Source organism: Nicotiana attenuata, unplaced genomic scaffold (assembly GCF_001879085.1).
Source record: "Nicotiana attenuata strain UT unplaced genomic scaffold, NIATTr2, whole genome shotgun sequence".
Lineage (NCBI taxonomy): Eukaryota > Viridiplantae > Streptophyta > Magnoliopsida > Solanales > Solanaceae > Nicotiana > Nicotiana attenuata.
Window position 1 is genome coordinate 6,595 of NW_017671160.1, and position 12,429 is coordinate 19,023.

At 38.5% G+C, this 12,429-nt stretch overlaps 1 protein-coding gene across 1 annotated transcript; it reads left to right on the top strand.

Moving 5' to 3' along the window:
* Window positions 1-4,000: 4,000 nt before the first annotated feature.
* On the top strand, window positions 4,001-11,844 carry LOC109206345 (protein ABC transporter 1, mitochondrial; the record flags this gene model as incomplete). The annotated part of the gene is given in 7 exon segments (XM_019369171.1): window positions 4,001-4,226; window positions 7,055-7,207; window positions 8,440-8,598; window positions 9,293-9,452; window positions 9,611-9,720; window positions 10,366-10,482; window positions 10,968-11,844. Coding segments are annotated over 7 exon segments (1,318 nt in total), but the record flags the coding sequence as incomplete, so codon positions are not given.
* Window positions 11,845-12,429: the final 585 nt, after the last annotated feature.

Genomic DNA, 12,429 nt, shown 5'->3' on the forward strand with positions numbered 1-12,429 from the left:
CAACCTGGGATCGTGCGTGGTCGGTACCTCGACGCGGCAGCGCGCGCGGGTGCTGTGGCTGCACCTCGGGTGCGTCATCGACCTCTTCCCCGGCCCCGGCCTCTGACGGCGGCAGCAGGGGGCGCGGGTGCTTGGTCCTCTCGTGTAGCACGTGTCCTCACCATCTGTGAGAGAATAGAAGACAGAAGTTTAGAATTGATGTCAAAAATATCGCACGACAAGGAATCCAATGAAGTGAAGATTTTTTTTCCTAAACAGTTACATAGCCTCTCGTAGATAAATACAGACGTCTCCGTACCGATCAGCGAGACTCTAATAAACCGGCCTGTGTTCCGTGACTCCTATGAACCTAGAGCTCTGATACCAACTTGTCACGACCCTAGTTCACCAATTGTGAACACGTCATGACGGCACCTAGTCTTCACGACTAGGTAAGCCTAACACATTGCGGAAGTAACAACATTTGCGAAATTTATATTCGAAGCTAAATAACATGAGTAATGTATACAGTTGCCGCCTGGCACATACACTTTAATACAAAATACTGAAATAACCTCCAAGACCCGGAAACCCACGAGCAACACAGGCTATAAGAAATCTTACACTGCTCTAGTCACCAGAATAGTCTAATACAAAGAGGGATCGAAATAACATCTAACAACTATGGATAAAATGAGAAGGAGACTTTGCGGATCTGCGGACGTAGCAGATGTATACCTCAAGTCCCCAATACGCTCCCTGACAGCTACTGGCGGTACGCCTGCTCAGAAGCACCTGGATCTGCACATGAAAAACATGCGCAGAAGAGGCGTGAGTACACCACAGCGGTACTCAGTAAGTGCCAAGCCTAACCTCGGTTGGGTAGTGACGAGGAAAAGGTCAGGGCCCTACTGAGACAGAACAATAAAATAGCAAGATATTAACAGTATTGAAGTCTGAAGAAAACTAATGAACACAGCGATGTGATAAGACAGATCAATGAAATATAGTACTGCAAGACAAAACAGAAACACAGAGTAAATACAGCAAAATTACAAGAATACCGACGAGGGTCTCCCAGGATACCGTCCTGTAGCCCTTTTCTCAACTGTCCAATGGAACTTCCGGGATACCGTCCCGTAGTCCAAATCTCATATCAATATCAAAAGATCTCCCGGGATATCGTCCCGTAATCCAATCATCAGTGTGCAGGGGGATCTCCCGGGATACCGTCCCGTAGTCCCAAAATAAAAGTGCAGGGGATCTCCCGGGATACCGTCCCGTAGTCCCAAAATAAATGCGCAACCAACATCAATGAATTATTCAGAAATTTAAGTACAACAATACAAGGCATCAAATAATACCGGCCTAACATGCTCCACGTAATCACAGTTAAGACAATTTAAACAAATAGGCAGCTTGGATCAATTAAACATGCTCTTCTATGCTAGCACAGACTATAAAAGCAAGTAAAGTAAGGCAAATATGAAAAAGAATCCAAATCAAGTATTTAAGTAAAAATCCGGGTTTCAACAATTTGCTCAAGTACGCGCTCGTCACTTCACGTACAAGGCATTCAATTACCAATTATCACATCCTAAGGGACGAAGTCCCCCACACAAGGTTAGGCAAGCCACTTACCTCGAACCGGCCCTTGCCACGAGTATCCGACTCCAAATGGCCCAAATCTATTCAATTCAATTGCAAATCGTAAATAATATTGCAAACAACTGATTCCACTATTGAAATTAAAGCTAAGGCGCGAAAATAGGTAAAATGACCAAAACACCCCTCAGGCCAACGTCTCGGAACCGAATAATTTTCACATTTTCAGAAACCTCGTACTCTCGAGTCTAACCATATAAAAATCTCAGAAATCGGAGGTCGAATGCCCCCTCAAAACCCAATAGTTTAGTCAATGAACTTTAACCCAAATTCTTCCATTTTTGATCCTTAATTCGAATTTAAAAGGTGGAGTTAACTACTAAATGATAGAATATAATTAGAAAGGATCATAGAAATGTTACCCAATAATCTCCTCTCCAAAATCCTCTCAGAATCGTCCTTGCCCGAGCTCAAAATTGATTTTCAAACTTATGAGATTAAATCCTCGAAATTTCCTATTTCTGCCCAGACATTTCCGCTTCTGCGGACAAGGGACCGCTTCTGCGGTCCCGCTTAAGCGGCAAAATAACCGCTTCTGCGGTTTCTCATTAAAGGGGGAAATTCCGCTTTTGCGGACATATGACCGCTCCAGCGGTTCCGCTTCTGCGGAAAGATGACCGCTTCTGCGGTCTCTGAGGGGAAGCCAAAAAAATCGCTTCTGCGATGAGGAAGCCGCTTCTGCGGTTCCCAAACCGCAGAAGCGAAAATACCAGAAAGGAAAACATACCAGCTGCAACAACTTAGAAAATTTCCCCGTTAACCACCCGAAATCATCCCGAGGCCCCCGGGGCCTCAACCAAAAGCACCAATACCACCTAATACCTTATTCGAACTTGCACCAATCCTCAAAACACCTCAAACAACACCGGAAACCCGATTAAATCAAGGATCCAAGCCTAAGAACTTCAAATTCTAACCGAATACGCTTTCGATCAAAAACCTAACCAAACCTCGTCCGAACGACCTGAAATTTTGCACACACATCCCAAATGACATGACGGAACTACTGCAACTTCCGGAATTCAAATCCAACCCTCGGATCAAAAACTCACTATCGGACCGGAAACTTCAAAAATCCAAACTTCGGCATTTCAAGCCTAAATGAGCTACGGACCTCCAAATAACATTCCGAACACGCTCCCAACCCCGAAATCACCTAACGGAGCTAACGGAACCATCGGATTTCCATTCCGAGGTCGTCTTCACACTGTTCCGAATACGGACCATTTTTCAACTCTTAAACTCTCATTTAGGGACTAAGTGTCCCAGAACGCTCCGAATCCTAATATCGAACGTCCCGACAAACCAAAATAGCATAAATGAACTTAGGGAAAGCAGTTAATGGGGGATCGGGGCGTAAATTCCAAAAACGACCGGCCAGGTCGTTACAGGTATCCTTGGTTACATCCCCATGTCAACTACACTCATACCCATTAAGGGAAGTCGTAGACATTTTAAATCAGTTACTACTATTATTCAATACTTCTCATATTTATTGAACAGTCTCATAAATGGTTACTTGTTACTAGTTTCCCTTGTGTTGGTGTACTTGGATGTTTACTTTGTTGTTTGTTGTCGATTCCAGACTAATTTATAAGCTAGAATTGAGGTATGCTATATTGGCCAGGATTTTCAGACAATTGCTTGTGTAACTTGTCAGAGTATATGCAAGAATGTTTCATCATAGGTGTAGCCTTCTTCTTTCTTGGGAACTAAATCACAGAGAAAAGATTTTGCTTACTGCTACTGCATTAATATTTGTAGGCTTTCCAAGTCTTTCTAATGCTAGATCTTTGGAAGAATATTGAGCATACGCTTAAAAAGATCTTTTGTCTCTTATTTATTCAATCTATTACTCCAGTGGTTTCCTCTTTCCTTTTTTGAGCTGGAAACTTGAGGTCCCACTCCTAATTTAAGGCTTTTAGAGATCTTTGCTTCATTGGGGACTTATGCTAATGACTTGGTATAGATTTGAGGGCCTAAGAGGTTGTACTCCTCCTGGTGCATTATGTGCAGGCAAATCAGTGAGTCTCATTCATTGTTATCATATTAAGTTATTGAAGGTTTGTTTCTTAAAGGAAGAATTAAGAACTATGCATCAATTCCTAGCTCTTAATGGACTGGAAAAATATGCGTCCTCAGAGCTAGGTTGAATGACCACTCTCTCTTGTATATCAAAATTTTCAACTTAGCTGGATATTTCAGGCTTTTTTGTTTTCGTTAGCAATTATCTGCTTTAATTAACCTTTTGCATGTAAAGAACCAAGATGCACCAGAAGTTGCTCTTATCATGAACATCACTTTCTCTGTTCACATGACTTGGACTCTTCGCTTGAACTTAACTTTAATTTTGAAGGTTTGCGGGCCTTGGAGCTGGTCTTGCTTGGGGTACACTTCAAGAATCTGCCAAGAGGCTTGTTTTTGGTACACCAAACTTGCAAGGGAATCAATCGGCTCTATCCCCCTATCTATCTGAGAAAAATGCAGAACGTCTCGCTCTTGCATTATGTAGAATGCGTGGAGCAGCTTTAAAATTGGGGCAGATGTTGAGCATCCAAGATGAATCTGTGGTTCCAGCTCCGGTAAATATTTTGAGTTCCAAAATACGCCTTGGAGTTATTTTCCCTTGCCTTGTACTCCCTCCATTGCATTTTGGCATGTCATAGTTTTAAATGCAGATGGATTTTGAAATTTTAATTTGATTTATATATTATACTTGTATATTAGAAGAAACTACTAAAGTAATAGTTAAAAAGCTGATCTGATAGTGTAAACATCACATCGAAATATTAATCTGAATTGTTTAATATATTTAAATTTAAATTCTTGGAAGATGTGAAAATTATATGAACATGTTTATTTGGAGGGAGTAGTTCTTTTTGATAAGTAAACTTATATTGACAAAAGGTCACCAGTTCTATATACAATATGTACTCAAGTGAGCACCATACAAGACTGTTAATTTCCAAGAGCCTAGTCCAATTACCTATACAGTTGAACATCTTAATCTCCTCCAAATATATACAAAGAAAAAGAAGCTAGATATTCTTGATATTGAATGAATTCATTCTCTTTGCCCTGAAGAGCTCAAGTATTAGTCTCTTATGGTGATACCTGATTGTCCAAAGTGCTCCAGAACAAATGATTATGCTTGCTCTGCTCTTCCTTCGCCCGTATATGAAATTCCAGGTTTTTTTTTCTGGAAATGGTAAAGTTTATTAAAAGCAGCACAAAAATTATGCTGGAAATCTTCACAACATAGCAAAAGTATAAAGCAAAAATCGGACCTTCCTAACATGTAGGGATTCTAAAAGCTCTAAAACAGATTCACCTTCATTTACAAGTTCCAATCTACACCAAAAGTAAAACAAGAATATAATTTAGCTTTGATCTTTAAAGTGGAACTGTAGCTACCTCATAACACCTCTTATTCCTCTCTTTCCAAACAGTCCACCAGATGCGGGCTGGTATTGTGTTCCAACTCTTTTTCCTAGTCCTGTTTGTACCAACAGTGCTCCAACTTAAGAAAAACCAGCCGTATCACCAGGCATGGTCCATTTAATACACAAACAGTTCCAAAACAGCTGCCAAATCTGATCAGTAACTGGACAGTGAAAAAAAAAAAGATGACTATGGTTTCTGCCTTTGTTCCACACAGGTAACACCTACTGCAAAGTATGAATCCTCTTTTTTTCAAATTATCCTGGGTTAAGGCTACCTCTTTAGCAATTAACCATGTAAAATAAGATACTTTACATGGAGTTTCAGACCTCCATATTTGTTTCCATGGCCATGACCTGATCTGTTGCTTTTTTCTCTTAGCACTCTGTAATATGACTTGATTAATCTCCTTATCACCCCAAAAAAAAACTGTATTATGACTTGACAGTGTATAGGCATCCACTTTGTTCCTTCCATTTCAGTCTATCCTCCTCATTGGAGAACCCCCTGAGGCTTCAATTGCACATATACCACCAACTTTTATAGAGTCATCGTCTTTTGCACAAGCTTTTCATATATAGTAAATTAGATTTCATGCCCTTAAAGAAAGAAAGAATTTCCATTGCTACTTCCATAATCCAAATTATTTTATGTTAAAGCTTAACACGTCCTTTTCATTAAGACCTGGTAGAAGGATTTAGCTTTGAACATACCATTTGTTTGCTTGCCTTGTAACTTGTTTACAGTTCTTCTGAATGGGCCAATGTGTTTATAATTGTGCCAGTTTCATTTTAATAGACAACTGGTGTTTAGGAATTGCAGTTATCGGTTAAAGGAGAGTATGGACTAACCTTTTTTGATAAAAGCTACTCCCTCCGTTCCAATTTATGTGAACCTGTTTGACTGAGCACGTAGTTTAAGGAAAAATGAAGACTTTTGGAATTTGTGGTCCTAAATAAGTCAAAAAGGGCCCTAGAGTATTTATGTGGTTGTAAAAGCTTCTCATTAAGGATAGAATTGTAAGTTTAAGCTAAATTGTTACCAAATTTAGAAAGGATTCAGTCTTTATGGAACGGACCAAAAAGGAAATAGGTTCACATAAACTGAAACAGAGGGAGTACTATATTATAACAGACAATAAGATAGTGCAGAGAAGAATGTACAAAGGGATACCAGATATCATAAGCAAAGATAGAGGCCCAAAAAATGGCCCTAGCCTATTCCAGTAGGGAACCTATGATATGTAAAATGGATTCAGTATCATTTTCATAAACTTCTTTACACCAAAAAGCAAAATTTAGCTAACAATTTGATTTGATCTTGCGCATAGGAGAGTATGGACTATTAGGTGATACTTCATCAAATGGCACGGTTTCCAGAATATGTCTTGCACGTAATGCCATTTAGGTCAAAAAGATTTTTGGTGTCTCCTGGTCTGCAAACGGACACATAATAGGAACCAGTAAAGCTACTTTGTTTTGATTATAATTATCAGAGAGCCTTCCCCTGTATTTATAAAAATTACATTTACCTATCCTACTATGTTAACTCATAATCATTATTTTGTGAACTGGTGAGGAAAATAAGATGCCAGTAGTTACCAAAGTGGTAAAATTTGAGAGTTAGTTTGATGTGAGTTTAATTTTCTTTCAAAATGTCCTTTTTCTCTTTCCTTTTTTTTTTGGGGGGGGGGGGGGGGGTTGGGGGGTTGGGGGGGGGTAATGGCAGTGGTCATGGTTGAGAGGGAGAATTTTAACATTATCCTCTCAAAAGTAAAAGAGAATATAAAGTTTAATGTTGTTAGAATTACAATTTAGTGTAAAGTGTGAGAAAGACCCTCTGTCTTTTTCTTTTTCTGTTTTACTTACCCTATGCAAGGGATCTATCCACTTTTGACGAGGTTGTGGCTTTCCACCCATTGATTTTTAACAACTTTGCTTCTGGTATGAATTCTCTCATATGCTTGTAGATCTTAGCTGCTTTGGACATTGTCCGTCAAGGTGCAGATGTTATGCCGAGGAGTCAGCTTAATCAAGTGTTGGGCAGTGAATTAGGTCAAGATTGGTCATCGAAGTTGAAGAGTTTTGATTATGAGCCGATGGCAGCAGCAAGTATTGGACAGGTGATCTAGTTTTAACTAAACCACCATTTTGTTCTCTTGTTTCTTAGTTGCGCTTCGAGCTACTTTATACTGCAAACACGCTTACTATCATCTTGCTAGTATGAAATGTCCCCATTATCCTCATAATGTTTTCCACCCTCCTCGATATGTCCTCCATAAAATTCATTTAGAAAAATACTGGTAAACTCGTTGTGTTTCTTCAGTCTAGGATTAGCAACAGTCGAGTAATTTTTGTGTTAACTTAGTCTTTGTCTAGTTTAATTGCAATTAAATTTTTGTAATATACTAAATAATATAATCAGTTTTAACTTTGCTTTTAAATCCTTAAAATCCATAAGATCCAGTTTCAGCAATATTTTTATTTTTGTGTAAGAACATCTTAAAGTGCTATGTCTACTTCTAGCTTTCTCGATATAAGGGAAAAGTTTGTTGTTATCTTGAAAGTGTTGGATTTCCATTTGTATGAGTGACCAAATCTTCCAAACTCACACATGTCATTTGTACCATTGAGATTAGACTTGTTTATCTAAGACATTATTGAACAACAGCAACATACCCAGTATAGTCCCACAAGTGGGGTCTCGGAAGGGTAATATGTACGCAGACCTTACCCTTACCCTATGAAGGTAGAGAGGTTGTTTCCGGAGACCCTCGGCTAAAAATTAGAGTAGGCAAAGTAATAATAGGATAAATGACACTGCCGGTAAATAAATGAAATATTTTGGAGTTACCACTCTCATTTTGATGAAAAAACAAGGAACTGTTTTAATGCTTAAAGAGTGGAATTGATATAGAGCATTCATACAACCGTCCCAATTAGTTTGGGATTTGAGGTATAGTTGTTGATATTGCATTTTTTAATTTGTACGGTTCTTATACCCACCAAAATACTTTAATTTGTTTTATTTACTATTTAGAATCAATTGAACACCGTTAGCTTCTTCTTTTGCCAACATAAAATTTCTTAAGACATAAAAGCACGGACTCCCGAATCCCTTTTCCAAAGCTCTGAGGACTTAGGGAATCCGTAATTACATAACACTGACAAATTCATGATCTAGCAGTATTGCATTCTCAATAAATGAATGGCCGTTTCATTGCATAAAAGAGAATGGTATTTGATGCTTTTGCTTGAAGGTTTTATTCTTTATACAAAATGTTTAGTTATCTAAGATTTTGCCTAGTTATTTGCAGATTTAGCCACATACTTACTACTTCTAAACAATTTCCAGGTCCATCGGGCTGTCACAAAGGACGGCATGGATGTTGCTATGAAAATACAGTACCCAGGTGTTGCTGATAGCATTGAGAGTGATATTGATAATGTGAAACTTCTATTAGGTTACACAAATCTAATACCAGAAGGGCTGTACCTTGAAAATGCTATGAAGGTAAACTTATTCGTGTATTTACATACCAATCCCTGTATTTGATATTTCACCCGTGGTTCTTACAATTTAGAAGAAGTGTAAGCTAATTGACCTATTTCTGTGGTTCTAGTAGCCTTAATGAGCTGGACCTTGAAAATGTTTTGAAGGTAAGTTTATCTGTTTATCAGTAGAAATTCTTGCGTTTGACATGTCACCTGCAGTTCTTAGAGTTTAACTTATTGTTCACTTGAGTTGAAAGAGGAGGATAGAGTGGAAGTTTAAGAGGATGGTAACATCTATTTGACTTGTTTGTGAAGTATAAGTATGGGAATCAAAATTAAAGCGGATATTCCATTCCATTTCAGCTCAAGACCAGTCTGAAAGTTGATGGAGAAGAAGTGACTGACTTTCATTTCCCTTTCTTGTCCAATTAACAACTAAAGGTAGCTGATGAATGCTCACTAAGGGTAGTGAAAATCCACCTTCCCTTCCCCTTTAGGTTATACTGTTAAGTAGCTTAAAGTGGAGGTACTTTCTCGTACAATGCTACTTCTCTTGATGAAATTTCACCGTTCGAAGTGCAATTTGGTTTCCAGTTCACATTTGGGAAACAGCACCCTCGTTGCTCCAGAGACACTTATTTGACAACGATCATGGCTCCTTGCTTTATGGTGCAACTTTAATGAAATAGATGTGTTTTATTCTTCAACCTCAGGTGGCCAAAGAAGAACTCTCTCGTGAATGCGACTATGAGCTGGAAGCGAAGAGTCAAAAAAGATTTGGCATTCTATTATCTGGCGCGAAGGGATTCTATGTTCCAGTGGTCATAGATGATTTGTCAAGTAAACGAGTACTGACTTCAGAACTTGTCCCTGGTAACTGCTTTAAATCTAGCATTTCCAACATTTGAAAACACCAAAAATTTAATGTTATGGTTGGTTCCTTTCATCAGCTGATGTATTTGGCGTCAGGTTCGTTGGGATTATTTGAAGTTGATTTTTGTTATTGATAACTTCTATGAATATTTTTGTAGGAATTCCAATTGACAAGGTGGCGTTACTGGATCAAGAGACTCGAAACTACGTCGGAAGGAAATTGCTCGAGCTTACTCTGATGGAGTTGTTTGTTTTTCGTTTCATGCAGGTAAATTGTTAATTTCTATACAATATTTCTATCCTGTTAGTGCTACATAAGATCTAAGGGTTCAATTTCCTTGTTGTATATTCCGTCAAGTGATATAATCCTTCCATTCTTCGGTAAGAAAGGTTGCTGAGAGAATGGTCCAGGGAAGTCCCTGTAGGCCCTGCACGGGCTTGACGTTTTTCATATTACTCCCTGGTTATGATTTCTTTCTCATTGTACATTACTTGACATATATAACCATGCCATGCTACACTAAACATGGTGCTGAGAGAGCAGCCTACTGAGCCAGGGTGCAAGGCCATGCATGGCCTCACATCTATGTTGCTCGTACTCTTAAAAAATCCTGCCGGTTAGGTGTCGGATCCTCCAAAAGTATGTGCGTTTTTGGAGGATCAGACACCCCCTATCTCAACCCACATCACCCCCTATCTCAACCCACATGGTTCCCATTCAACTGCAAGCTTTAGAAGCACACTGGGAAACTTTCCCTCAATAATTTAAACTTTTCTTTCTCAATGGTTTGCGAAATTATAATTATCTTCGCTCACTGTTACGATTATACTAAGTTCTTTTTATAACTACAATTATTCTGAAATTTAGAAGCTGTCCTTTTTCTTTTCCCTAACATTGACTTGTTTAGAGCAGACCGATCCTAATTGGAGCAATTTCCTCTATGATGAGTCTGAAAGAATAATCAATCTCATTGACTTTGGAGCAGCTCGGGACTACCCCAAACCTTTTGTGGATGATTATTTGAGAATGGTAAGATGTCTTTGCTTACTTGAATTGCGCTGGAGTTTATTGTTCTTCTGTATGCAAGTTATAGTAATTTTTCACTGGACCTAGCTCAAAGGGAAGTTTGAAATAATTATATGGTTCAGCTAAATGACAAATTATATGCCTTTGCCCACTTTGGAACTATCAAATCTACATATAAACTGCTGGTCAATTTGTTGTAGTGGTCTTATCCTTTATCTGAACTGTTGTTTAGTGGCGTTTGAAGCTTGCATTTTTGGCCAAGTTTCTTAAAAGATTATATCTGAAGCATTCCTTTATTGTCATACGGTACCAGTACCTTTCTCTAGTTAAAGCATAATCATCTCTGGCGAACTGCAAATCTGAGATCCGTTGCGATTTTAGCTTACTTTTTTAGGTTGTATGCATGATTGACACTGAATCTTTTGACCTGAGACACTTCTATATTCCTATATTGTTTAATATGAGATACTGATCGATCGCTAAACCAGGTTTTTGCTTGCGCAAACAATGACCGGGAAGCTATAATAAAGTTGTCTCAGAGGCTTGGTTTCCTCACAGGAGAAGAATCTGAAATAATGATGGAGACACATGTCCAGGCAGGTTTTGTTGTGGGGTTGCCATTTTCAAAGCTTGGAGGCTATGATTTTCGAGCTAACAATATTACCCAAAGCATTTCAAATCTAGGCGCTACAATGCTGAGGCACAGGCTGACACCGCCACCTGAGGAAGCTTATAGTCTTCACCGTAAACTTTCTGGAGCTTTCCTTGCTTGCATAAAGCTCGGGGCTGTTGTGCCGTGCAGGGAGCTCTTACTTGAAGTGTACGAGAAATATGAATTTGGCGAATATGGTAACGAAAAATTGGCAAGTGGATCAGGGTGATGATGGAGATCCTTCTTCCGCATTGTAACTTGTCCTGCGGGTTCAAGAATGAGGCAGAGAGTCCTTAAGAACGAGAAAGTCGACTAACATGGTTTGGAATGCAATTGAATGGCAGTGCCTGCAGCTCTATTTGTGATCGCATTGGCTATGCCTCCATTTAGTGCAGTCTATTTTTACACAAAGTCATGAGTGACATACATCGATTTATGGTCCTTCCAGCACAACTTGCTGAAGTTCTGTTCCTGCTTTTCAGGAACTGAGGAAATCTTTTTCTGAATAATACAATTTGAAAGGGGAACATATACAAATGTGAGGTCTATGGAGTTGCTATAGGAAACTTTTAAGAGAATAAGATTGAAAATGTGCTGTGTAATTTTAGGCATATCTATCTTCAGTAAAAGCGCTATCTTCAGTAAAAGCGCTGTTAATTGAATTTGCACGTAAAACATAAAGTAGTGTGAGATTCTGTTTAGTTTCTTAAATATATACACTCTCCGTTCACTTTTACTTGACATGTATACTAAAAATATATTTTTATTTTTACTTGTCACTTTACGCATATCAAAGAGAAGACAAATTTTTTTCCTTATATACCCATAGTATTTATTAGTCATTTCAAATCATTTTCTCAAATCCAATACAATATGCATCAATTAATATGGGTATCATGGTAAATTATGCACTTCATTTATTATTTCTTAAGGGGCTTGAAAAGTCAAAACGTGCCAAGTAAAAGTGAATGGAGGGAGAAGTATATAGTATATAATTTAACTTTGTTTTACAATAATACAGAAGCTATGCCTAGATACTCCAACTCTTATATGGTTTTACTAGTTTTTCGGCACACGCGTTGCGTGTGTATCCCGTCTCAATAAATGCAATGGTTATTAAAAAAATTACATAAATATAATAGAGAAAATCTCACTTTATACCCATTAATCCTAAGCTATTTACCCTTTAATGTCCAGGCCCAAACTATTTACCCGATTTTTCCCTTTTCTCGTTTTCTTCCTCTTCACAGAGGCATCTGAAAGTACCCAATTTTTTCCTTTTCTCGTTTTCTTCTTCT